Source organism: Agaricus bisporus (genome assembly GCF_000300575.1).
Source record: "Agaricus bisporus var. bisporus H97 unplaced genomic scaffold AGABI2scaffold_4, whole genome shotgun sequence".
In the NCBI taxonomy this organism is placed as follows: domain Eukaryota; kingdom Fungi; phylum Basidiomycota; class Agaricomycetes; order Agaricales; family Agaricaceae; genus Agaricus; species Agaricus bisporus.
In genome coordinates, this window is record NW_006267367.1 from 1,349,896 (window position 1) to 1,375,126 (window position 25,231).

The 25,231-nt window shown below is 47.8% G+C and overlaps 12 protein-coding genes across 12 annotated transcripts; 5 read left to right on the forward strand and 7 right to left on the reverse strand.

The window, feature by feature from the left end:
• The first annotated feature begins 302 nt into the window (after positions 1-302).
• Positions 303-1,298, forward strand: AGABI2DRAFT_191998 (hypothetical protein). Its single transcript, XM_006460172.1, has one exon. The coding sequence runs from the start codon at positions 1,041-1,043 to the stop codon at positions 1,230-1,232; it is 192 nt and encodes a 63-aa protein (XP_006460235.1). The 5' UTR covers positions 303-1,040; the 3' UTR covers positions 1,233-1,298.
• Positions 1,299-3,188: 1,890 nt separating this feature from the next.
• On the reverse strand, positions 3,189-6,726 carry AGABI2DRAFT_220085 (hypothetical protein). Its single transcript, XM_006460173.1, has 22 exons — positions 6,448-6,726; positions 6,355-6,398; positions 6,193-6,303; positions 6,060-6,137; positions 5,778-6,009; positions 5,700-5,728; positions 5,359-5,646; positions 5,097-5,307; positions 5,024-5,040; positions 4,817-4,961; positions 4,707-4,769; positions 4,586-4,659; positions 4,337-4,531; positions 4,201-4,275; positions 4,138-4,154; positions 4,009-4,085; positions 3,934-3,960; positions 3,858-3,885; positions 3,780-3,799; positions 3,491-3,670; positions 3,425-3,429; positions 3,189-3,350 (listed from the first exon to the last, which is right to left on the reverse strand). Exons 1-22 carry the CDS (start codon positions 6,620-6,622, stop codon positions 3,339-3,341), a joined length of 2,103 nt encoding a protein of 700 aa, XP_006460236.1. The 5' UTR covers positions 6,623-6,726; the 3' UTR covers positions 3,189-3,338.
• A 56-nt stretch (positions 6,727-6,782) lies between these two features.
• On the reverse strand, positions 6,783-7,883 carry AGABI2DRAFT_192000 (hypothetical protein). The gene is made up of 7 exons (XM_006460174.1): positions 7,858-7,883; positions 7,638-7,808; positions 7,500-7,586; positions 7,371-7,446; positions 7,182-7,315; positions 7,053-7,129; positions 6,783-7,005 (listed from the first exon to the last, which is right to left on the reverse strand). Exons 1-7 carry the CDS (start codon positions 7,863-7,865, stop codon positions 6,911-6,913), a joined length of 648 nt encoding a protein of 215 aa, XP_006460237.1. The 5' UTR covers positions 7,866-7,883; the 3' UTR covers positions 6,783-6,910.
• A 42-nt stretch (positions 7,884-7,925) lies between these two features.
• AGABI2DRAFT_203120 (hypothetical protein) lies at positions 7,926-9,838 on the forward strand. Its single transcript, XM_006460175.1, has 7 exons — positions 7,926-7,984; positions 8,035-8,129; positions 8,181-8,904; positions 8,955-9,010; positions 9,066-9,182; positions 9,236-9,342; positions 9,396-9,838. Exons 1-7 carry the CDS (start codon positions 7,946-7,948, stop codon positions 9,533-9,535), a joined length of 1,278 nt encoding a protein of 425 aa, XP_006460238.1. The 5' UTR covers positions 7,926-7,945; the 3' UTR covers positions 9,536-9,838.
• A 4-nt stretch (positions 9,839-9,842) lies between these two features.
• AGABI2DRAFT_184735 (CPD photolyase) lies at positions 9,843-11,959 on the forward strand (the record flags this gene model as incomplete). The annotated part of the gene is made up of 9 exons (XM_006460176.1): positions 9,843-9,985; positions 10,039-10,196; positions 10,247-10,510; positions 10,557-10,790; positions 10,844-11,001; positions 11,051-11,483; positions 11,539-11,667; positions 11,727-11,790; positions 11,841-11,959. Exons 1-9 carry the CDS (start codon positions 9,856-9,858, stop codon positions 11,957-11,959), a joined length of 1,689 nt encoding a protein of 562 aa, XP_006460239.1. The 5' UTR covers positions 9,843-9,855.
• Positions 11,960-12,122: 163 nt separating this feature from the next.
• Positions 12,123-15,231, reverse strand: AGABI2DRAFT_192001 (hypothetical protein). Its single transcript, XM_006460177.1, has 8 exons — positions 15,139-15,231; positions 14,925-15,066; positions 14,702-14,869; positions 13,665-14,652; positions 13,373-13,611; positions 13,043-13,316; positions 12,637-12,990; positions 12,123-12,583 (listed from the first exon to the last, which is right to left on the reverse strand). The coding sequence occupies exons 1-8, from the start codon at positions 15,173-15,175 to the stop codon at positions 12,488-12,490; spliced, it is 2,298 nt and encodes a 765-aa protein (XP_006460240.1). The 5' UTR covers positions 15,176-15,231; the 3' UTR covers positions 12,123-12,487.
• Positions 15,232-15,316: 85 nt separating this feature from the next.
• On the reverse strand, positions 15,317-15,875 carry AGABI2DRAFT_192002 (hypothetical protein). The gene has a single exon (XM_006460178.1). It carries the CDS (start codon positions 15,691-15,693, stop codon positions 15,328-15,330), a length of 366 nt encoding a protein of 121 aa, XP_006460241.1. The 5' UTR covers positions 15,694-15,875; the 3' UTR covers positions 15,317-15,327.
• A 68-nt stretch (positions 15,876-15,943) lies between these two features.
• Positions 15,944-16,839, reverse strand: AGABI2DRAFT_68556 (hypothetical protein; the record flags this gene model as incomplete). Its single annotated transcript, XM_006460179.1, has 2 exons — positions 15,944-16,233; positions 16,284-16,839. Coding segments are annotated over 2 exons (846 nt in total), but the record flags the coding sequence as incomplete, so codon positions are not given.
• A 144-nt stretch (positions 16,840-16,983) lies between these two features.
• On the forward strand, positions 16,984-18,957 carry AGABI2DRAFT_192003 (hypothetical protein). The gene is made up of 12 exons (XM_006460180.1): positions 16,984-17,201; positions 17,264-17,302; positions 17,352-17,368; positions 17,417-17,470; positions 17,523-17,559; positions 17,619-17,684; positions 17,737-17,771; positions 17,831-17,956; positions 18,010-18,408; positions 18,462-18,548; positions 18,606-18,679; positions 18,734-18,957. The coding sequence occupies exons 1-12, from the start codon at positions 17,129-17,131 to the stop codon at positions 18,834-18,836; spliced, it is 1,110 nt and encodes a 369-aa protein (XP_006460243.1). The 5' UTR covers positions 16,984-17,128; the 3' UTR covers positions 18,837-18,957.
• Positions 18,958-19,011: 54 nt separating this feature from the next.
• Positions 19,012-20,257, forward strand: AGABI2DRAFT_203131 (hypothetical protein; the record flags this gene model as incomplete). Its single annotated transcript, XM_006460181.1, has 5 exons — positions 19,012-19,040; positions 19,092-19,168; positions 19,229-19,314; positions 19,371-19,429; positions 19,490-20,257. Exons 2-5 carry the CDS (start codon positions 19,122-19,124, stop codon positions 20,255-20,257), a joined length of 960 nt encoding a protein of 319 aa, XP_006460244.1. The 5' UTR covers positions 19,012-19,040; positions 19,092-19,121.
• Positions 20,258-20,268: 11 nt separating this feature from the next.
• Positions 20,269-22,698, reverse strand: AGABI2DRAFT_184738 (hypothetical protein; the record flags this gene model as incomplete). The annotated part of the gene is made up of 4 exons (XM_006460182.1): positions 20,269-21,518; positions 21,573-22,240; positions 22,296-22,611; positions 22,668-22,698. 4 exons carry the CDS (start codon positions 22,696-22,698, stop codon positions 20,269-20,271), a joined length of 2,265 nt encoding a protein of 754 aa, XP_006460245.1.
• A 151-nt stretch (positions 22,699-22,849) lies between these two features.
• Positions 22,850-24,983, reverse strand: AGABI2DRAFT_192006 (hypothetical protein). The gene is made up of 9 exons (XM_006460183.1): positions 24,933-24,983; positions 24,510-24,767; positions 24,354-24,458; positions 24,195-24,303; positions 23,778-24,141; positions 23,602-23,732; positions 23,424-23,553; positions 23,252-23,371; positions 22,850-23,192 (listed from the first exon to the last, which is right to left on the reverse strand). Exons 2-5 carry the CDS (start codon positions 24,765-24,767, stop codon positions 24,041-24,043), a joined length of 573 nt encoding a protein of 190 aa, XP_006460246.1. The 5' UTR covers positions 24,933-24,983; the 3' UTR covers positions 22,850-23,192; positions 23,252-23,371; positions 23,424-23,553; positions 23,602-23,732; positions 23,778-24,040.
• Between the last annotated feature and the right edge of the window lie 248 nt (positions 24,984-25,231).

Genomic DNA, 25,231 nt, shown 5'->3' on the forward strand with positions numbered 1-25,231 from the left:
TACCCGTCTAGAGTCCAGACCAGTAGCAGTTCGAAACATAACCTCTGCCCAGAGGTGTATCTGATGGACCGTTCTGATATTTGGGTGAGCATCTAACCCTATGAGCACTACCCAAGACGGACCGGTCTGTCCGTTTAGAGCCTTCATTAGTTTGTCAGAGTGATTATAGCGAGACACCTCGCATACCCGGTCGGGCCTCCGATCATGTGTGGAAGGGTCATACGTTCCGTCGGGACGTTTTCGTCAATGGTCAGATGTTGCCGTGCCGCTCCGCCGACCATCATGACGTCTTAATTTCCTCAGTCGCGCACCGCTGGACTATTGTCGCCGAGTATATTATATGCGCAGCCACCAAGACGAGCTCGACGCGCAGCTTATTGAATGGGAGTGGTACAGGTGGAACATAGCTTTAACATGAGGGTGGATGCAAACTAATTACTAGATGATATGCGTCGCAAATTAGAATATACAATAATATAGCAACTGAATGAAGAAAGAATGGGATTAATGGTGAGGGGAGTGGGCGACGTTCAAAAGAAAGCCAGTCTCCATACTTCAACCCAAACTCGAAAAAAATACAGCAGACGCTGTACCTGAGAGCCAACAACGAAATGGTCTCAGGCCTACGTTCTGTCACGAACTCGGCAGCATGCTCGCACCCTCCTCCTACACCCGATTTGTTCTCAGGGAGTTGCGAAGTGAAAGAAATTTCAAGCACGTCACTCCCAGACCACTCTTTTTCGATTTCATCGCAGATGATGGAAGATTTGAGATAGGCGAGACTGGCTCAAGGTCAGGCAGAAATATCGGGGTAATGGGAGATGAGCTCGTTGAATGAGATGACTTTTTGTCTGCTGGTGTCAAGACGAAGGACGGAATCGGTGGAACGGGTGGTGGTGGTGAGTGCGTTTGAGAGGATGGAGGGGGCGAGGCTCGGGAGGAGAGCGATCGAGTGTGATTATGGCGAGCATGGTGGTGAGGCCGCGAGATAGTAGACGGGTCCAGAGGTTCAGGTAAAGAAGCGGAGCGGGCGCTAGAAGATGCGTGGCCTAAAGCAGATCGTGTGCGCTTTGGTGGACGATGCTGCCGCAACTCTGATTTGCGCGAGATGTGTTCATACGAACGAACAGTCAACAGAGTCCTGTCCCCGTGAAGGCCTGGTGGCAGGCTGGGCACAAGGGAGGAGGAAGAGGACTTGCGGAGCCGTGATGACGGAGACGGAAGAGGTGTGATGGCATGAAGCGGGGGCGACGGAGCGCGAGGGGGAGGAGACTCTGGGCGGGAATAGTACATGGCGGAGAGTACGGAGTCGGGTGACGAAAACGAGTTTGCGGCGACCTTTATAGAGGAGAGGCTGTTCAAACAAGTAGCCGAGGGGTCAGAGATCTGCGGCAGATCTGGCTTTACTCTATCTCAGATCAACCGCCAAAGTCGGCTGCCTTCCTTTTCGGACTCGGCATATTATCCCCCTTTGGCACCGCGCGCCGCCATTCACCGCTTATTTTAGCTATGGCATTCCCGCTCTTTCACCCTGTCAGGCGAACCCTGGCAGCGCTCAAAAGAGTTTCAGTGCCCTGACTTTTACGACGTGTCCATGACCAAAAATTTCACCGGTGTATTTCAACTGCCAGCTTCAAATGCCGCAGTTGCCTTTATGCGGTTACAGTAACTCTGCGACGGCTCTTCTGCCTATGACTTCACATCCATCGTCATTGCGATACCTTCCTCGGCTTGAGTCAATGCTCCGGCCGCCACCTCCCACACCTGCACCTGGAAACTCTTTTTATTAGAGTCATATTTCCTGATCCGCCAACCTGCATAACTAGCGTTCAATAATTTGTATAATTACGATTCTCCATATGGGAAACTCCGACATCATATCCATTGTCTCTCAAAAAAGAAAAAAAAACTTGCAGCCCACGGTTGGCTCAGCCATTGTTCTTGCATTGTAGTCAACAAGGGATAGCACTACCAGGCGAGTTCACGTAACTGAGCCGTCCACAGTCCACGGTTTTTGTAAAATCGGCCGACCTCCGTATCATCATTGACGACATTCCATTTCAACGATTGCGGGTCCCTGAATGACTCACGTTTGAATTTCAAATTCAGAACTTATCCGCCCACGTTCCTCTCTTTCGTTTCATTTTCCATGGAGCCGGTATTTTATTTTTTCGCCAATTGTTTAGGCGACCGCGAGGGACGCGGCGCGTTTCAATTTGAGCGCTTCAAATGCCCGTTATGGAGTGCGATTATGGGATCTTGAGGGACAGGCCGTGATTGATTTCAAAATGAGCAGAGGCGCAAGCTCCAGTACTCAGCATGCAATAATGCAAATCAAAACTCGAATTCCTCACCTAATATAGTAATACACCGGACATATTCCCGTTGGATTTGAGGCGCACCAACTCGTGCCCTCTGATGACAGAGCGTTCCCCAGTCAACCTAGTCGGTTTACGACATGGTTTATCGGCGAAAGCTGGAATGCGGCGTGAATTTTCCGCATTTTTCAGTCATCCGATGCTAAGCGGTAGACACATCATGCCTGCAACTTGACCAGTGATCTAGTGATGTGTTGGTCAAAGTGGGTGAAGAAGCTGTAAAGTCCAATCTATTGTATGATTAATTAGGAATTACTATAGACAGACAGACAGGCAACATGGCTATAGATCTAACGTAACAACGCATTGACGGCTGAAGGTCATATGGTGCTCCAAGATCAGATGGTTATCCGAAGGCGTGCTTGCTCCTTGGTGCTACACGCTTGATGAGTCGTCAGGCGACAAGTTAGACTGCGGTCGACTTTTCACATTGGCTTGACGTTGGCATCGTGCAACAACCATATTAGACCGCAGATGATCGAAATAGATCGGGGGCCGTGATCATGTCGATCGTTGGTGTTGATCCTGTCTAGCGCCCTCTCCTCCACAGCAGGGATCACGATCAATTCGCATCGTCGTCGGTTGCCTATCCTTCTTCGCTCTTCAAGCTTCAAGCTTCAAATTTAGAAATTTGACGTTGACTTTGATAGATCCGTCGACGTCAAAATCAGCTGCCTACTGTATTATATCAGGCACGTAATATATGCTGCTAATTCATTGAAATTTTGAATGCATATCTTGTCTCCTTTTCGGTTCTGCAAGGCAACCAAAAGAAGACATTGATAACGATTGACCTCATATGGCGTAATTAGCGATGCTTCGTTCATTGGTTCTTTATTCGACGGCAGCCACGTTCAACAGTATAGGACACAGTAACATTACAATGTAGGCTTTTTACGAGGTTACATGTGGCCATTATTCGTCTCTCAAGTATATCACTACAAGATCCGGATTTTTTGATCATAATACAAGCTGAGCAAGTCAAAGGGAAACGAAGATTACGTCGATGAGTATGATAGCAGACAAACACTTGAAACTTGACTCACAAGAGCTAAAGCATCAGAACAGACGGTCAGTCATCGAGGACATGATTACATTACATCTCCACTTACCGAGATGACCTCCGACTACCGGGCGGGCACGGAATCCCTGTGGAGCACCATTTGTTGTCTCGTACCAGTCTCCAAATGGTTGTGACGCCAGCCCACTTGATGCGTATTTTCTGACGGAAGAGATCAACAAATCACGTACAGAAGTATCCGTGGCAATGCTTGCGGTCCAGATTTCCCAGTCTAGTCAGTACATGGTATTCGTTCGACACACAACGATGAGGACAACGAAGAATTAGTCAGACAATGCAATGGTAATGACTTAGGTTGGCCTATGCAGAGACCGGCGTACCTGTTTTGGTGTACGTATGACTACAAATTTATGCCGCTCAGGACATTGTATCACAAGACGAATGTTGAATAAACTTACCGTGTATCAAGGGGGACGCCGAATGGTCCTAACTCAAGTTAGTTTATGTCTTACAAGAGTAGATGCGCTTACGTACGGGCTACAGTTTTGTACCATGCCGTTTCTAAAAAGACGTCAATCGCGGATAGTAAAGTATGAGGGCTCGACTCACGTGTTGTATAGACGTCTTGAGGGAATAAGTTGAGCCCCAGGAGTTTATCACCAAATAGGTTATATGTCAAGCCCCAGCTGAAATGAGACTATCAGAAGTGGCTTTGGCAGCCAGATAAATTCAACATACCTGTCCGCATCATTATACTGGACAAACGTCAATTTTGGGATAAATAAGGATAGGACTTCATACCGAGAGCGTCAAATGTGGACCTCTAGTCGACCTTGCGAGACCGCGCCATTGAGTGACGTAATCAGCAGCGATGGCCTGTGACCGGAACCGTTGGTCAAAACCCCGGTTTAGCAAAGTAACCTTTCGGTATACGTACAGAATAGTTATTGCTCTTGGCCTGGTCACCTAGCAGTGATGCTATCTCTGACATTGCTTTAATACCGACTATTCCCTTGATAGCTAGGTTGGTCTGATTCGCCAATGGTCCAGCGAAATCATCGGTGCTGATCTGATTTTCCGGAATGAGGGAGTCTTCAATCAAGAATTGAGCCCACTGATCGAGAAGGGCAGACTAGAGAGATTGTGAATCACAAGTGAGAAGAGCGAAAATTTTGAGGTCACCTACATATTGCCGGATCTGCGACTGGTCATTGGTCCTTTGAACATAGCTAAGGGACATAATGATCATGTTCCCGCTTTCTACTCGGAAATGAGATCAGTATATTCGGAGCGCTGGGAGGACGGACCTTCAACAGGCATTCGTTCGTCCCGACCATCATTATGCCCGAGGGCATTAGGGTAACTCGCACCTGTGTAATGTCAGTCTGTGGAAAAGAGGGGAAGAGGAAAAGCCAACCAAGGTCATGGATACTGTATTTATTGGGGTATTGACCAGTGGCCTGATACCTGAAAAGACCTTCGAGTAGGAATTTCCCGAGTTGAGGGTTCAGATATAATAGAAGTGGCCAAGTAGGAAAGATCACATCGACAGTGTTGATGTTCTAAGCGTAGTAAAGTGGGGTTAGCTGTAGCCTGTCAACTTGATAGGAACTTTGATTCGCACTCCATTACTTGAAATCTCTAAATATTTGGGATCAACAAAACTGGATAAAGGCATTTTAAGCATTGATACTGACCTTTCATGAATATAATGATATCGTTTACGTTAAATGACCCGTTGCTGTTCCGAGAAATGGTAATCTCAGTGGCGGCTATAGCCTGTCTGACCGATAGAGCAACAATGGCGGCATAATCTGATGAGATCCTAGATGCGTCACTGTTTACTTTGGCGTCGAGGGCATTGGACCGATCAAGTGCCTCAGGGAAGTCATTCAAGAATTCTGAAATCTGCCAACCCGGGTATGAAGGGCAGATCTACATTGTACAGGTAGTACTTACCAGATCTGCCGGCCTAGAAAACCGGCTGAGGAAATACGAGCTCCGAAGCTGAGTCCCACCTCCAGCAACGATATATCTCAATGCTGGATCTCTAATATGGCCAACAGAGGTGACGACAGGTGTGGTGGCTGCCCTCACATTCCCGAGGTCATGGGATATCGCGAAAACAGGCCAAGCATCATCAATCGCACGGAAGTTAGTATCTCGCGTGTTTGGAAGTCTCCCATTGTTAATGAATTGGGCGCGGACCGAAATGTCCTCCCCACTTTGCCAAGTAACCCCAGAGGTCTTTGGACAGGAGGGAATCAGCATACGTCAATCTGTAGATTCGATACACCTACCGAGAGAGTCGAGTAAAAGGCGGATCCGTCTACGAGTATTAGTATTACTTGAAGGACGCCTAGGCGAAAGAATCATACATTGCGTGTGATCGTTGACCTCGGAAAGCACAGCCTGATTGACGAGCTGCACTTGATGGGTAATCACGGATCCAGTTGATGTCGTCCAATTAGCTGCAAGACCATTGTTCCCAGATACCCATTCAGCGCTGATATCTGAGTATACCTGAACGCGGTGAGCAGCGCCATCTGTTGAAGAGGCGGAAACAGCCATATACGCAAATGGAGTTGATTGTTTCAAAAGGTCCGTCGCCTACAAGACGATTAGACATGTTTGATACAAGAGAAAATCAAATTATTCACCTCGACAGGACTTAAAAAAGTGATGGTGAGATCCACGGGGCCAGCGGAGAGAACAAAGGTGGTTTGGGTGGCAGTGAACTGTGGAAGTGGTGAGTAACGAGAGAAAAATGTTGCCTGAAAATATACTGATCACCTTGGAGCTCTTCTGGACGGCCTTAGAGAAGGCGGCATTGGGAACGTTGGGGGTACCGAGGAAGCTATAAGCATTATTATCCACTTTGACGAAGCCGGCCCAACCAAGAGTCTAATAACCTATAGCAAAGTATGTCCCTCGTAGACAGACTGCTTCACCCACCTGTCCAGTCCAAAATGTTGGCCAAACATCATTCAAAGCGGCGCCTAGATTCGACAGTAAGTATACGTTTGAGAATATTAGGCATTCACGTACCGGATCCCTGTGGAAGCCACGCAGACAAGTAAGGTGTTCTAACTGCCAGAGGAAAGGAAGGCGGGTTGAATGGCTCTGCATTCCAGGTCACTGCAGCATGAATAGTGCCAACGCATGACAACAAGTACAACAGCCAGTGCATGGTTATGGGTAAAATTGATTCACCACTTCCCATTCCATGTGCCTTAAATACTCCTATCCCCTAGAATTGTTGCCTCAGAAGGAAAAGGCAATGGAGTAGCCACTGGCGCATATGGTTTCGTGTGACTCTGAATCAAAATATAGACCATGGGTAATACTTCGAAGTCCAGGCAGCATGGTCGGGCGCCCGAGTGATCACGAGTACATCTCATGAAAGTCATGATAGGTATTGGAACATGAGCTAGTACTGCTACGTGACCTGGGAAAACGAATCGGATTTAGCTATACATGCAAGGAAAGTGTATCACCTGGGGGCAAAGAATCAATCATCTAGGTCAAATACTTCTTCATCCTCAGCATTGGACGAGGCGACCACATTGTATACAGGACCGTTTCCGTTCGGCTTCCCTATTACACCTGTAAGAAGAATCAGGAACAGGTCCTCCCCGCAGCAGCTCACACACCAGCATTCAACAGCCGCAGTTCCAGTGCCGCAGTCTCAAAGCCATCGTTGTTTCCCAATTCCTCAAAGCCTATTAACCTGCAGCACATTGTCATAACGATAAGTATTCACTGATGGAATTAACCTTTACCGATCTGCCGAAACACCATCTACAAAGCAGATAACACATGGAAGGATTTTGATTGCGAGTCTCTCCACTAGCCAGGGTATGTTCTCGACAAAGACACGGATAAATCGGGTGTGGAAGTACTTGGGCGCGAGCCGCTGTATGGGCTGAATAAGACACAGGCATGGCACCGATGGGATATCAAACACGAACTGCAAGATGCCGGTCCATGATCTCACATCTCTTAAAGTTAGAGTGGTAAAAGTGAATTACACATCTTTTTTCTCGCCTGTGGAGATAAGTCAGGGATGTCGCCATGATAGATAAATATGTAGATTTTACGAGCTGATACGTATGACTTCCTTTTCGTCGGTAATTTCGGAGTATGTCCCATGGTGACTTTCCCGAAGCTCCTTCATTCTCTCCAGTCTTCAAGTTTGGTGTAAACACGACTGTTCGTGTGATTGAACAAGAACTTACTCTCGCTTTATGACTCCAATACCCTGCTCCCTTACTGCCGGATTGTCGTCGTTCTCGATCTCAGCCTCAAGCTCAGCAAAAATCGCATCTTCATCATCTTCGCTGTTGTCATCCCGAGAGGATCGGTTTGGTTCAAGTAACCGCGAGCTCAAAGATGCGATTTTGGAGTGGCTTGAAAACGTCAGCGTGGGCATGGAACATAGCTAGCTACCTTACCCACCTGGCCATTGCCTTCGTTGAAAATGGTCAAGTTTGTTTTGGTGTGACATGATCACACTGATCACCTCATCTCAATCCACCATCTCCCCATGAAGTTAGTCGGTAGGCACATCGACAAGCACGGCAGCGTAAGTTGGAAGCTCCGGTTGTCATCGATGATGTTCTCATGTTTCACAAGGGTTATGTCACACTCAGGCCAGAAGACGACGAAGATATGTGGCATTTATATAATCTCATTCAAGCTGGGGACTCAGTCAGAGCAACGACTGTTCGGTAGGACGTTGTCCCCGTTGCCTCACAGCATGCTTATTTACTGGATCGCAGGCGCATTCAAACAGTCTCAAATACTGGCTCCGTAGATTCAAGCAAAATTCGCCTTAATCTCACCGTACAAGTTACTCGTGTAGAGTTTTCTCCAGGTAGCGGTAGCTCTGCTCAAGATACCGAGCTACCGTCTACTTCGTCGTCTGCAGGAAACGATAACGCGGCACTTCATATATCGGGAAAGGTCATCGTGGAGAACCTCCATGTCAGGCTTGGAGCTTTCCATACATTAGATATCGAAGCCAATCGAGACGTACGCATAGAAAAGCCTGATGGTTGGGATAGCGTTGCTGTCGCCCGAGTTGAAGAGAGTACAGTCCCAGGGAGGGGTGCGGAGGTCGCTGCAGTCATTTGTGGCGAAGGCACTGCTACCTTCTGCCTACTTTCTCAACATATGACGGTCGTGACGCATCGCATTTCTGTGCCCATTCCACGCAAGGCTGCAGCTTCCGGTGCATTCCAGCATGAAAAAGGCATGCAGAAATTTTGTGGAACGCTCTTTGATTCGTTGTTGAGGCATGTACCTTATGCCAATACTGGGATCCGAGCTATCATCATCGCTAGTCCCGGCTGGATTCGAGACGGAGTATATGACTACTGTTTAGCAGAAGCAGCCAAACGAGGTGACAAAATTCTTCAAAGGGCCCTTCGGGAAAAGGTCATCAAAGTCCACATCAACAGCGCCCACGTCCACAGTCTTGTTGAGGTGCTCAAAAGCCCGGAGGTAAGTCAGCTATCGTCATAACGAAGAGTACCATGTAACAGTTCCTGGAGATCGCCACAAGACTGAAGGAGACCAAATTCGCTCGGGAAGGCATAATGCTCGACAAGTACGATCATTTTTTCCGTTACATTGGCACTGCCCTAATTTACTCTGTTGGTCAGATTCTTTAGAATGCTTGCAACGGACGAGATGAGGGCCTGGTATGGTCCTGAACACGTTTGTCTTGCTGCTGATAGAGGCGCTATTGGAACGCTGCTAATCTCTGATAACCTTTTTCGGTAAGTCAATCAATTAACACTATTGGTCATCCGAAGAAGGAACATTACTTTAGGTCAAGTGATCCTGCGACTCGCAAAAAATATGTCGAAGTGACCGAGGCAGTCCAACACAAAGGGGGAGAGGTTCTAATCTTCTCAAGTATGCATGAATCTGGCCAACGTAAGCAACTTCTATACGCATCTCTCACATACGATTCAAACTTATTTTTATAGAACTGAATCAATTAACCGGAATTGCGGCAATACTAACATTCCCGCTTGACGTTGAGATAGTAGAGGCTGAAGAAAAAGAAGCTGCCGAGGAGCGGAATCGGAAAGGTGAAATAGAAGATGATAGTGCACAGATTCGATGAAGCTTGGATTATCCTTGAATTCGAAAAGCGTCCGTTCAAGTTGCTGTAGGAACACGTGACCTCGCGATGAAGAACCAGTTGGTTTGTATCGCAATAGGGTTTTAGACTTTTAGAGCGGGAATATAAGAGACGCATCTGTAATGTTCAGGACACCCTCCCTCCCAACTCCATTTCACACCCTACAGGTTATTCAGTTTCTCCATACTAGGACCATGCCTAGACGAGCGCGATCGCCAGGTCCCGAGACCACCGAGGATTTTCGGAATGTCAAACGTATACGGCTTGAAGGGGACCAGTACAAGCCAATAAAAATTGCAACTATGGAGGCCGCCGCGGTGGTCGATGCTAATCCACCATACTTCGAGCTCAAGCAGCTTATAGAACATGGTATGCCGGATCCTGACAAAGGCAAAGTCGTTTTCTATTGGATGCGTTTTGCCGATCTCCGAAGTACGTCTTGTCGAGCCCTCCTGTTAAATCTCAGCGTTGTGACATGAATCAAGTTACCGACAACAGAGCTCTGCATAAAGCCTCGGAACAAGCGCAAAAAGATGGCATTCCACTCGCAGTTCTCTTCGTTCTCAGCCCGGAAGATTATTTTGCTCATGACCGGAGTTCTCGGCGTATCGATTTTGTTTTGCGTAACTTGAAGTTATTGCAAGTATGTACGATATGTTGAAATAGTTGCTCTGATTGAACACCATGATTTAGGAAGCTTTTTCTAAGCTACACATTCCCTTGTATGTTATTACACATAAACCAAGGAGGACACTGGCGGAGCGCGTAGTCGAATCAATCAAAGAGTATGGTTGCAGACACCTCTACGCCAATCTAGAACACGAAGTCGACGAGCTCCGACGAGACATCCGTATGTGGCAACTAGGTGAAAGACACGGTATCCAGGTGAACTTGTTCCACGACAAATGTATCGTCGAACCTGGAGTTGTCCTCACCAAGCAGGCCAGAGGATATACCGTAAGTACTCTTGACGTCTATAGCAACATGAATCTCATATTTCTAGATCTTTACGCCTTATTGGAGGAACTGGGTTGACACTTTGAATGCGAATCTAGGAAAGTATACTGAAAAGTGTCCTGTGCCCTTGCCCAACAATGAATCTATTCGGCGGGATAAAAAGCTGTCCTTTTTGTTTCAGACCTCTGTGCCAGGCAGTATCAATGGGTTTGAACTCAGCGACAACGATGCGGCTAACATGAAGGAATTCTGGCCCGCAGGAGAAGCTACCGCAATTCAGGTATCTATATTTGTTGTATATCCGAACTCAGCCTTAGTTTCCTTCTTCATCAGGTGCTTGATAGATTTCTCAAGACGAAATCACGCTCTTCTCAGTTGGGGGCCGTGGATCCACTCTCTCCAGGTGCTCAAGACGGAGCGAATCACAACCGCATCCACAAGTATCACCAATCGAGGGACCAAATGGATAGAGATACAACCAGCCGTCTCAGGTAGGTATATATATACAGCTTTTTCTTCTGGAATTAACGTACATCGTAGTGTCTATTTGTCTGCTGGAGTCATATCTGTTCGTGAATGTGTTCGCCAGACCATGCAACTTACTGGCTCGAAGAAAGTTGATGGCAATAGGTCAGCTGGAGTCGGACGATGGATACAAGAGCTAGCCTGGCGTGACTTCTACACTGGTATTCTCGTCCACTATCCGCGAGTGTCGATGGGTCGCCCTTATTTGGAAAAGTACTCAAGAGTTGTATGGGAAAACCATCAGGCACCTCAGGATACTACTGGTGTGCATGAACATCATGATAGTGAGAATTTCAAGAAATGGAAAGAGGGAATGACGGGGGTGGCAATTGTCGACGCTGCGATGCGATGCTTGAATAAGATGGGTTGGGTTCACAATCGCGCGAGGATGATCGTGGCCATGTACCTGACAAAGGATTTAATGATCGACTGGCGGTTGGGTGAAAGGGTGTGTATGTTTTATTCGGTCCAAGTCGCGTATGCTCATCAGCTGATTCCGCAAGTACTTCATGCAAACATTGATCGACGGCGATCTTGCTTCAAACAATGGTGGATGGCAGTGGTCCGCTAGCACCGGCGTTGATCCTTGTCCCTATTTCCGAATATTCAATCCACACTCCCAGAGTTTAAACGTGTGTGGCTTCTAATCTACAAGATATTCTATTCTGATTTTACTCGCCGGTATTGTTAGGCTGATCCAACGGGTGAATTCATCCGTTATTGGGTTCCCGAGCTACAAAAGTTGCATGGACCCGGTAGGTGACATCCGCATTAAGCTAATGGTCATCAATTTCACGTTCCACAGAGATTCATGATCCATCAGCGTCTACTGCTGATAAACTTGGTTATCCAAGGAAGGTGATTGAACACTCGGCAGCTCGAGACAGGGCATTGAGAAGGTTCAAAAACCCAGGAGAAGCGTAATTGTTAGTGTTGAAGTAGTATATTATCGTCTTGCAGGTCATATATACTAGAAGTATTGTTGGTTGTGAAATATGATCTGCAGGCGGCAAAAGAGGCTACGGCGAGAAGACTCTAAAAATGCCGGAGAATTTTCGCCTACTCATTCCGCTTCCCAGCTAATGGTTCAGGCTCAAGTACAAACCTTCGTCTTGTTGAAAACTACAGAAGTGAACTCTAAATAGACATCCTTATCAAAGTAACATCCGGACGAACACGCATGATAATTGGAAACAATCGTATGACAAACAAATAGGGATTGTTGAAATCCAGATACTACTCCGACAGACTCGCTCGGCCTCCGCATGAAGCTCCCTCTTGCGAGTGATAAGCAGTATGCCACCCTACGACTGTGTGCATGTCTACTCAGCCACGAGCCACCTCACCATCGCCACAACTACCAAATGGTCCAGGAACACAAGCCAATCCACAAGGGACGGAACGTTAAATAACCAAACTTGGAACGCTGTTGAAGCGAAGGGAAGAAATTATTCAAGCGTAGTTTTGACGAGCCCACTTGGCGCCTGCAACAAGGTTCTTCAGAGAAGCTTCCGTCTCTTTCCAGCCGCGCGTCTTGAGACCGCAGTCCTATATGGTAGCCGGTGAATGTTTGATTAGGAGAGAGCATCAAGACTTCTTACAGGGTTAACAAAGACAAGAGAGTCTGGCAGAATGCTAAGCATGGCCTGAAGGCGGTCTTTAATCTCCTGATCACCGGGAACACGGGGTGAATGGATATCATAGACACCCGGACCAATCTGGTTGGAATAGCCATAGTGCTTAAAGGTATTGAGCAGTTTCATGTCACTCTTGGAAGCCTCGATCGAAATAACATCAGCGTCAAGGCGTTGAATAGACGGGAAAATATCGTCAAAGTCAGAGTAGCAAAAGTGAGAGTGAGTCTGAAGTTGATCAGTGACACCAGCTGTTGCAAGCTTGAAAGAGTCTACAGCCCACTCAAGATAGCCATCCCAGTCAGCCCGGCGGAGGGGAAGCTACAGAGTATCAATCACTATAATCCTTCAAAACGAAGGTAAAACAACTTACACCTTCACGGATAGCGGGCTCGTCGACCTGAATAGCATGAATTCCAGCATTCTCAAGATCGATAACCTCGTCGCGGAGTGCGAGGGCGAGCTGCTTGGACTGCATTTCACGTGAGATGTCGGCCCGAGGGAATGACCAGTTGAGAATGGTGACGGGACCAGTTAACATGCCCTTCATGGGTTTCTTGGTGAGGCTCTGGGCGTAGCTACTCCACTTAACGGTCATGGGACCGGGACGACTGACATCTGAAACGATAATGGGAGGGCGCACATAGCTGATAGAGTGGCGGTAAATGAGATACAACTGAATCAGATATAAACGTGAACATACCGAGAACCGTAGCTCTGCACCCAGGCGTTCTGAGTGAAGACGAAACCGTTAAGGAGTTCACCGAAGTATTGAACCATGTCGTTTCGTTCAGGCTCTCCGTGGACAAGAATATCCAGGTCAATACTCTCTTGGAAGCGCACGACATGCTCGATTTCTTTTTTGATGAACGTTTCATACTCCTCTTTGGTGAGCTCACCCTTGTTAAACTTGGCACGGGCTTGACGAATTTCCTTTGTTTGCTATACACTAGATGTTAGTATTTGGACCACCACATCAAGGGAAACGTGCGAACAGGGAAGGAACCGATAGTGGTAGTGGGGAACTTGGGGAGATTAAGATGCTTGGCCTGGGTTTCTTTTCGAACCGGGAAGGGGCTCTTGCGATTCAGTTGATCAGGGGTGATGGCCGCAACGCGCTTGCGAACAGTGTCATCGGAGTTCTTCTCAAACTCACGACGCTTGTTGATAGAAACTCTGTTAGCCTCTAGAGCGGCTGTGACCGAGGCATCTTGAGAGCCGGAAAGAACGGCGGCGATAACAGCGACTTCTTCAGCTTTCTCGAGGGCGAAGGAGAACCAATCCTTCTGCTCTGCAGTCAGCTTATTCTCAGAGGCAAGAGTAACAGGAGTGTGTAGGAGGGAAGACGAGGTGGCAACAATGACACGACCAGCACCAAGGATGTCAATAGCAGTTTGAGCGAGCTTGATAGCAGCGCCGAAATCGGTTTTCCATATGTTGCGGCCGGAAACGAGGCCCAACGAAAGTACAATAGGAGTGTTCTTAACTGCATTGGCGACCTCAGTGAGTTGATCAGGGGCGCGATCGAGATCGATGTGAAGACCAGCGACGGGTAGCTTGGCGATGAACCTCACGTTGGAATCGAGGCGGGAAAAGTAAGTGGTGAGCATGATCTTAGGAGAAACAGGTGCAAGCTCAGTGAATGAAGCAGTATACTCCTTCTCGAGGGCGGCAGCGCTATCAAGTGCCAAGATCGGTTCATCAATCTGGACCCACTCAGCACCCGCGGCTTTCAGCTCCGAAAGAAGTTGCTTGTAGACGGGAATGAGTTTAGGCAGGAGGGAAATGGGTCGGAACCCAGGCTGAGCGGATTTGGCACTCTTTCCTAGAACAAGGAAAGAGACAGGGCCGAGAACAACAGGACGAGTGGTGATACCAGCCTCCTTGGCTTCTTTGAACTCCTCAAGAGCCTTGTTATAGATGAGCTTTAAATCGGTCTCCTCTGACAACTCGGGAACGACATAATGGTAGTTTGAGTCAAACCTACAAGATGATTAATATTCATTTAAATATCGACATAGTTGACACTTGCCATTTCTTCATCTCGGAAGCGGGGACGTCGACACCCTCGGATTGACGTCCACGACCCATAGCAAAGTAAACATCAAGAGGGGTCAATCCGAGACCAACATAACGCTGGGGAATGACATTGAAAGCGGCAGAGTGATCAAGAACATGATCATAGAGAGAGAATTCACCGCTGTGTAACATTTTTAGACCTTTGTGCTGACCTGATTGATCAGTTGTAAACACACCTAGGAACAAAGTCGACGCGATGATTTTTGACCGAAGTCCAGCTGGTCTTCCTCACCTCCGCAGCCACTTTTTGGAGGTCTTCAGCAGAGGTTTTACCAGCCCAGTATGCTTCGACAGCCTTTTTTATTTCACGGTTAGCTCCTATATATGTCACAATCAGAAAAAGGATGTCAAGGGAAACATCAAAGCCGAACGCGAAAGATCGAGACTCACCGATACGAGGAAATCCTAGAACACTTGACAGAACCATTTTTCGCAGAGGAGATGAGAAAAGATGAGAGAGAATGGATCGATAATGAAGGGCTCAAAAAGTTACTTAGTGACCCGGCACGTGCCCTGATAATCGTTGAAAGTCGTTTGACTTGTTTCATTTTCGCTCGTTTCATATTTGTCAGAATTTCATCAAATTCCTGATCTATCAAGTACAATCATTGCCCAATATGACGAAAGTATGACATTAGGAGAGTCTATTGAGCGATAAGAATTTGGATCAACCCCCAACATGTCCAGCAGGCGTGGAGAAGTCTTTGATGCGCTGAACGGCCGCACGAATGATGTTACGCCCGTTCTTGATGGAAATGGACTTCGCTTTACCACCAGGAGAACGTAAATTCTTATCCAAGATGGTGTCTGGCAGGACAAGTGGTTCTTCAATATCATCATCTCCACTTCCAGGTTGCGCGACAGCAACGGGTCCAACCGGATGTACTGAGGGTGTCTTGATGGCCATAGACGACTTGGACGAATCAGTAGCAGAAGAAGAGGCATCGAATGACTTCTGGCTTTGTTCAGGTTTCGACGGGCCAGGAAGGCCGGGTTGGATACTTAATGTAATCACTTGACTGAGAGTATCCGGGGGTAAAATGATGGGACTAGTGAACAGAACAGCACCCTCGGACGAGATGAAGGATCGTTGGTGAGCTGGGAGTGGGTCCGACTCTGTCTGCCATCCGGACTCAACATATTCAATTGAATGGTTTATTCGAGTGATTTTAGCAGGCGCCTGATGGGTCCGGAAGAACGTGCCGACTCGAGTGATTTCTTCCCTCAATCGATGCAAGGTGATACGACGGAGAGGATCGATAGTGAATATACGTTTGATGATAGCGTTCGCCTCCGCAGAGATGGGTAACACCTTGAACAAGAAATTGTTATCCAGTAGATAGGCTTGGAAGCAGGAGTCATCAACGGTTGCATATCGCCATGGGTTACGACCAGAAATCATGTTAACAAGAATGACGCCCATGGACCAAACATCGGTCTGTTTGGAGGAATATTTGAGACGAGGCTGCCCTTCGGCTATACACTCTGAAGTATTTATGTCAGTATGGCGAGACAGCACAACAGAGAATGCTTACCGGGGCTCATATAGTAGCAGCTTCCACATCCATACTCCGAGGAAGCGCCGTTGCGAGTTGATAAGCCAAAGTCAGCCAATTTGACCTGTCGACCATCTTCTGAGCAGAGTATATTCTCGGGCTTGATGTCGCGATGAAAGATACCACGGCCATGACAAAACTGAAGGGCATCAATGATTTGGATATAAATCTTCTTGACTAGTGCGTCGTTGTTGCGGAAAACATGTTTCTCAGTTATTGCAGCAAAGAGATCGCCTCCGGAAACGAGTTCCATAACGACATAGATCCAGTGGGCGTCTCGAAAGTGGCACTGGTAGTGGACGACATTAGGGTGTTCGCAGACAACAGGGTGGTTCAGAAGCTCTCTCCTCTGGAATTCGGCCTTTGAAGATTTGGGATCGTATATAGGCATGCATTTGACGGCATAGAACTTGGGTCGTTCCGACGAGGATTTCAAATCCATGGCGCGGTAGACTTTGCCATAGGCGCCTGAGCCAAGGGGCTTGTCCAAGAGATAACGTCCTGCGTCGATTGTTTGCCCTGTGAAGTCGGGCATTGTGCCGGTAGGGACAGGGCGGGGCATATTAGCAAAGCTGGAGAAATGTGACAGAGGCCGAGCTCGTCAATGAGATAGCTGTGTGTGTTGTCTTCGCAGAAGAGATGAAGGAGGCCATTTTGGAGACGGCTGGTCGAGAGAGAGACGGGCTGAGGCTGACTAGGACCGTTGGCCCAATTTGGAATCAATTGCCGAGGAAAGCCCGCCGGCTCCCGCGGTCCGTCCTCTTGCCTGAGTTTCTCCAGTACTTTTTAAGGACCAAGGAGATGTTTCTGGCCACATTCTCACCATGTCTGACAACCCTTCCTTTGTTTTGCATGCCATAGAGGATGTTCGCTACGAGCAGCGTCCCGTCCCCGAACGTCAGTTCTTGATCCCATCACATTATCGCATATATCCCCACACTCACTCAAATCCCCTCCAGCCGGCCCAGACGACGTTATAGTCGAAGTGAAGAAGACCGGTCAGCTTCTAAGTTTCTTTCCTTCCCCAAACTCACTTCTCCTGATCAGGTATCTGCGGATCTGATGTACACTTCTCTGCGAATCATTTTCTCCAAACTCAATAATTTTACTAGGTTCATTACCTCGTCCATGGTCGCATCGGCGATTTTATCGTCCGGGAACCAATGGTAAATAGCCATTCTTACCAAGTCACACTTTGACGCTAACCTGGCCCTCCAGGTTCTTGGACACGAGTCGGCCGGAATCGTCTCTAAAGGTGAATAACAGATCCCTCTACTTCCCATCATGATAAAATTAACCAATCGCTCATTCCAGTTGGCTCTGATGTAAAGCATCTTAAAGCTGGGGACCGTGTAGCCATGGAACCTGGCGCTACATGCAGTAAGTACCGCTGCAATAAACAATCGTATCGCAATTGACAACAAATAACCAGAGAAATGTGATCTTTGCAAGGCTGGTCGCTACGAGGTGTGTCACTTTGTCTCCATGTCGTCTGGCGTTCAACTATTTACAAATAAGTCTATCAGCTATGCGCTGATATTGAATTCGCTGCAACTCCTCCTTATGATGGGACTCTTGCACGATACTACCGTCTTCCAAGTGATCTTGCCTATCTTTTACCAGATAATCTTACCCTCGAGGACGGCGCCATGGTAAAAATTTGCATACTCACCAATGACGTCATAGTTGATACATCTTCCTGTAGATAGAGCCGCTGTCTGTTGGTGTTCATTCTGTCTCCAACCTTGGCGGATTCCGCGCCGGTCAATCGATCGCAGTTTTTGGCTGCGGCCCCGTTGGTCTTCTATGCATGGCCGTGGCGAAAGCTCTTGCAGCCAAACGTATCATCGCTATCGATATTGTATCCGAGCGCTTGGAATTTGCGAAGAATTACGCGGCTACAGAAACCTACCTTCCTCTCAAGCCCATGGAAGGCGAATCTAAAATTGACTACAGCAAACGCAATGCCGAACATATGAAGCAGATGCTCAACATTCAGGACCGAGGGGATCGCGCCATCGACCTTGTTATTGACGCCAGCGGGGCAGAAGCATCTATACAAACTGCGATTTATATTGCCAAGTCTAGTGGCACTTTCGTTCAGGTGTGTTTCCTTGGGTTAAGTGATTGGTGTGAAGCGAATTGAGTCCTTGCCAGGTCGGGATGGGTGCCTCGAACGTCGTCATTGATCTAGCCGCCCTCATATCCAAGGAACTCAACTACAAGGGCTCCTTCCGCTATGGCGTAAGGGTTTAACGTCTCTTCGACTTTGTGGCACGTAATTCTGATTTTACTTCGTAGCCTGGTGACTACCCCTTGGCCATCTCATTAGTTGCAAGTGGGAGGGTCGACCTCAAACCTCTTGTAACGCACCGGTTAGATCATTTTCGCGACCGATCCCCACGGTTGATAACTGACAATTTCAAAAGTTTCGCCTTCAATGACGCTATTGTAGCCTTCAAAGCCACCCGTGCCGGCAAAAGTGAGAATGGCAAGGGCGTCATCAAGGCCATCATCTCGGGGCCTGAATAGAAGAACTGCTGCAGTATAACAAAAACCGCATTGTTGTTATTATTTTTGCGTGTATTATGCTATTTTTGGAAGGAAGAGAAGTAATACATGTATGACATAAGACCTCGCTTGCTCAGTGCCTGCCACCAATCATTCTCCATGAGCTTTAAGGCGCGAAATCTATATTATCTTAGAATTTCCGAACAAATTGTTCTGCCCATATACGTGCGCCGCATAGCCTTCATCTGCTCTCGCGTTTCTCTCATGGAATGAAAGGTCTACCTAGACGAACTCCATTTAGATTGGATGTCCGACCAGGTCCTCCAACACGTACTGGCAGACCTGCGCCCCTAGTTCGTTCATGTTATATGAGTTGATCCTTGTCTCCTGCACTCTGCTAACATTAACCACAGTATCCTGCCCAAATTACTCGCCGAATCTAGCGTACTTTCTACGCCAGCTACATCGAAGAAAGTCACGGTTGACACACACCGTGGAGGTGCAGTGCTCGGTTATTTATTCCATGTGTCTTCATTTAATCATTTCTTTCTCTAGATACATACCAATTTTGTTATTTCTTACGACGGACAGAGCCTCATTCAATTGTGTTGAAGGTGAATATACATCATGAACAAGCTGAACAATTCATCGACTGGCCATATCTGTGATTATAGACGAGAAATTATGTTGCAAGGAAGGCTGAGCAGCCGATGGCGCCCAATGCGGTCGCGTCACTCAACTCTACATCTCGAGACAGGGCTGCCGATGATCACAGTGCGAGAAAAAAAAGAAAACTACGGTCTACCACAAAAGATGCTCTATCGCCTCCACCAGCAAGGTCAGCCAAGAAGAGGAAGGCTGAACCAGTGGCAATTAATGAGTCTTCATCAGAAGAGGAGGGCCCTAGTCCACGAGTCGGAGACGAGTCTAACCAGTCTATTATTGTTGATGCCGATCAGGATGTGATGTCGATCGACGTCGATACGGACGCTACTTTCAACCTGCCTATAGACGAAGAAGAAGAGAAACCCAAACCAGCACTTCAATTGAAGTATAAAGGTTTTAATATTTACGGACAGTGCCTCTGCATTATAGTGGAACCATGGCCCACGGTACGCATCACCAAAGACCCCTTGCAAGAACTAGGCAGTGTTGCCTATCAGAAGTCCAGGTATAAAGAGCCTCATATGCAAACTTCGACGCCGGCGTCCCGCGCTCAAACACCACTATTCCTGGCAGATGACGATATGGGAGAAGAGAACTTGTTTGCTCAAACCTCTAATGAACATGATAGCGATGAAGACTCCGATAGAGGAGGTATGATGGCATTCAGCCAAGCGTTAAATTTGGCTGGGGATAATCGACCCGGGGCCGCAGAGGATGAACAAGAAATGGAAGGAGCAGTTTTATTTGGAGACGCAGATGAAAACCGGCAGTTATAAATTTGTACCCATCATAACTTGCCAATTTCTCGGAGGATCTCCACTCGCCTAGGGTCCGAGACCTCCTTGAACCCTGCTGTCATTATCTCAAAGGTACCATGTCCTTCAGAAAGAGCACGTAAGCGTTGAGAATAGTCCAAGAATTGGCTGAGAGGCGCTAAGCCATAAATGGCACGTTTAATTTTCGAAGATGACGATCTCAACGAGTTGTCCGTCGCAGATGGCGTCAACCATATAGGTGGTAGATAAATACCCTCGGCAGAATATGCGCCGCCACCTTCATCGTCCGCAGCTGTGGATCCTGTACCCAGTTCCAGTATCTCTCCTCCATGCTCAGTGAGATCGCGAATAACCTTCCCGAGATGACTTTCCAGTACGTTAGCCTTGAGTCGAATATAAGGTTCGTTAATTGGTCCAGGCCCGGCGGCACGGAAGAGTTGTCGAAGAACTCCCGCTGTCGCTCCGGTCAATACTGCAGGTGTCGCTTGTATGGATAATGCCTCTTTGGGAATCTGGATGCATATATGCGTCATAGCAAGCGACGAGTGCAGTGAGCTGGAAAGAGCACTTGCAATGCCCTGCGCGATGTATGCAAGTGGTCCGGTCGGTACAGACTCTGGTGCTGGCACTGGCCTACCTCTGGGATCGAGGATTCGGTTCCCGTCCCATACGGGATCACCTTTCTCACTGCTTTCCAGGGGACGCACGAGCAAGGGTACCTCTACCGAAACACGCTTTCCACCACCCATATCAGCATTCCAAGTGTCCCATCCTGGAGCGGGCTCACCAGGTCCAAGACTTTCTCGATAGCTAACCCTTCTTTTCCCAAATTCAAAATTGACATTCCATTCGTTCCGAAGTCGTCCTTCGACAATTTCAAGGTGTAATGCCCCAAGTCCATGGACCAATAGCTGTCCCTCCTGCATGTCCAAGCGGACTGAAGGATCGGTGCGCGCCAGCGATTCCAAAGCATTTTGTACTGGTCCAAAATCGGCATGGGATTGAGGAATGACAGAAGAGGCAATGACGGTAGGCGGTGGGGTAATATCACGCATAACAGAACGGCCAGATGTAGGTGCATTAGCAGATATCAGAGTATCGCCAGTCCGGGTGTGTTTGAGGCCAATGATTACACCTACTGCACCGAATGGTAGGTGATCCACCTCTTGGAAGTCCGAAGCGTAAAGAAGCATGAGTTTGGAGATAGCTTCCTTCTGATTTCGATTAGTGTTTAGAAGTTTACTTTGACGCGTTAATTTTCCTTTGTATCTGCATGAGGTGAAATCTGTTGCAAGTCACCAATAATCGTACGCACCGGAATATACACGGACAAATGTCATCCAACCTTTCCTTGAATCCCAGACAACCTTCCAAGCAAGTACTCGCAAAGGAGCATTAGAGTTTTGGGAATCGTGAGGAATGTCTAGCGGGCTCGCAAGAAGTTCGCCAGCATAATCCAAAACCAGCTCCGTGCCGATGTGACGAATGGCAGAACCACAGAGAACTGGCAGGATGGTATTACTAAGGGATGCCTGTCGAAGGTGGGGTAGAATTTGTGCACTCTTGACGCCAAGGTATGCATCTGGAACGGAAGGTAAGCCAAGTAATGTCTCCATAAGTTCCTCAGAATGCATAGAAAGATTGTCCAAGAACTGAGTTCGGGCAGTAACGAGATGGGATGGGATGGGATGATTGGCTTCGAAAAGGTTAACCACACCCTCAAGCGTCCGCGGTAGGGCCTCGACAGAAGCCTTATTCTCGTCATCCCATCGCCATAGCTCCCATTTGACTAGATCAACGAGACCATGAATGCCAGGTTCTGCTTGCCGATAGGCCGACGCATCAAAAGACGCGATTGGTATAATTAGAGGCAAAGGTTGAGGATGAAGTCGATTTGAAAGAATAGACGAGAGAGCGGCGTTGAATGAGGCTCCAGGGCGATCCATCTTATTAAGGAAGACAAGTTTGCTCGCGACATCATATCTTTGGACGAAGTGTCAGTTCACCCTTTCGCGAGGGGGGAACACGCAGCTCTGACCTGTTAAGCTGTGTCCAAACACCTTTTGTCTGGGCCTCGACACCTTCAACGGAGTCTATTAAAACCACCGCACCATCTACAACACGACTGGCACTTTCCACTTCCATTCCGAAGTCAGCGTGTCCCGGCGTGTCTATAAGATTGAAGGTCCAGTCTTTCCATTGCACGGGTATACTCGCCGACTGAACAGTAATTCCTCGTTCCCGTTCTACTGGAAGAAAGTCTGTAGTCGTACTTCCGGTATCAACCGTGCCAGACGCCGTTAAGTATGATGAAGTATACAATATTGATTCCGTGAGAGTGGTTTTTCCAGAGTCTGCACGATTGAGACCTTGAGCCGAAGTGCCTGCCCGCAGGCCAAGAAAATCATACCTATGTGGGCAACCAGTGCCATATTACGCATTCTCCAAGAGTCCTGGAAAGTTTTCGTTGAATAGCATCGTGCTGCTATGAGTCTGTAGAGCTTGAGGGGGCGGCACTGCCAACGAAGGCAGGACATGGCATGCACTTGTGAGCAGGGCCAACAAGAATAAACATCATTCTCTTATTGTTGGCAATATGTCCATTCTACGCTCTCCTCTATGTCTTCCAACGACGCAGATCCCATTGAAGAGCGCCTGCGTCAACGCGTTGCTGGCAATCATCCACTCCATATGGAACCCAAGGCAGCGGAACCTCGAGGCAGTTCCCCCTACACTCTTCTTGCCGTGGCATCTATCGCCTTCGCTCTTGGGGGTTTGTGGGGCGTTTCGTTGCTCACCTTCCTCGTTGGTGGCTTCGTAATGTACTGGTGGTCCACTTACCAACTCGGCTTTTTCTTGACTGCTTGGGCATTCTTTCATTGGGCCGAATTTGCGGTCACTGCGGGATGGAATCTCGAGAAGTGCAATGTCGACTGTGCGTACCCCATTGGACCTCTCCACACAACTTCAACCTCATCCTGTTGCGCCATTCAGCTTTTCTATTGAATAATGGCAATATGTACTATGTCGCGCATATGACAGCTCTTGCCGAGTATTTAATAACTCTTTACTTCTTTCCGGGGTTCAAGCAACATCTGTATGTCTCTCAACTCGGTAAGTGCGCGAGGACTGCTCTAGCATATTTGTGGCTGAAAGTGGATGCTAGGTATACTACTGGTCCTATTGGGACAAGCCATTCGATCGCTTGCCATGATTCATGCATCGACTAATTTTTCTCATACTGTTGCGTTCGAGAAGCGTGCAAACCATCGACTTGTCGTTGATGGTGTTTATGCGTCTGTTCCAGTCTTTCAACCTTTTTTCCTGTGCTGATTCGCCGAAAGTTGGTTCCGTCATCCATCGTATGCCGGGTTCTTCTACTGGGCGCTCGGTACGCAGCTAGTCCTTCAAAACCCGTTGTCCTTTTCATTGTATTCGATACTCTTGTGGAGATTCTTTTATTATCGCACTCGAGGTGTGTTAACAAGTGTTTCTACCTGGCCTCGACTGACTTTTGAAGCCGAGGAGCGCGCTCTAATCAAGTTTTTTGGACAAAACTACGTGGAATATCGTCAGCGAGTTGGAACGAAAATGCCTTTTATACCGTAGCTGCTCAGCGCATAAATGCTTGGGTAGCTTGCTTGTTACTATGGTGAAAAAAACTGCTCGAAATTGTGGGGTGATTGTTCATGAGAGGTTGCGCCGCAACAGATGGTTTTATTGCCATGGCATAGGACATAGGAGGTAATACACCATACGACATATGAAAAGAAAATCAACGCCTCAGTCCTTGTCGATTGTGCCTTTGTCTGACACGTAGATACCATCAAGGAATTTACGGATATCTTTGTTGCGGACGCGACATATGCCTTGAATGGATGCGGCTGCGGTAAAATGTTCATCACAAATGCCAAAACCCAGCTTCGCTGCCACTCACCTGACTGTGAAACGTTGTCAACATCATTGCCCTCTAGGATTAACTCGTCCTTTTGCGTTTTCGACTCCGACACAATCACACCATTCAACATATTGACATGACGCACGGTCTATACGTTTGTCAGAAAACTGACTCTAATTTCCGTGATCGTTGACATACCTTTTCACCTAAAAAGTTACGGATTTCAAGGGATTTTCCATCATCCTGAATGATGCAATTGATGGGGAAATGAGCGTAGACAGCACGCATTCTGTATTGGAAGCCCTTTCGAGGGAGATTTAGTCCCTGGATACGTCTTTTGAGTAGGACACATACTTTGGTCACGCCAGTAACCATATTGTTAATGAGACTGCGAATGGTCCGCAGACATGCGACATGCTTGCGACCACCTTGCCATACTGCGAGGCTGACTCGAGTAGTCTTGCCCTTCAATAACCGAATGTCCATGTCCACATGTCGCACGTTCTTCTTTAGTGTGCCGCGGGGTCCAGTGACAGTAATGAGGCGAGAGTTGATGGTGACTTCTACGCCTTCAGGAATTTCGAGCTCTTCAGTCTTGAGGATATCGCGCATCTAAGAAAGCATCAAAATCATTTAGTCCCAAGGTAATCTCCAGCCTCTTCCTCGCATCCAATACTTGCGGACCACCATTTTGCGTAAAAATGGTACCAGACGAGAGCGACAGTGTCGCACAATGCATCGGGCGTGGCGAGGCGACACCAATAGCCTTTGACATACCTTGAGCGGTGACTTTTGGACTATGGGTGGGGGATAGGTTGTCCAGTGTGCCCCAGAAGTTCAGATCGGCTGACATAATGAATCTCAGTGCCCATATCGGGACATCGTCTCAATTGAGTCTCAATCCGCTACAGATTACTGGGTGTTAGCGTTTCCGTCCATCCCAGTAAAACTTAGGTCGCCGCAAAATTCCATGTTGTACAGCGTAACAGCTTGGTGCCTGCAATCAATGGCCGTGCGTGATTCTGACTCATAGGTTACCGCGATCATGATCAAGAGGCTAACCAGTGGTTTTGGTC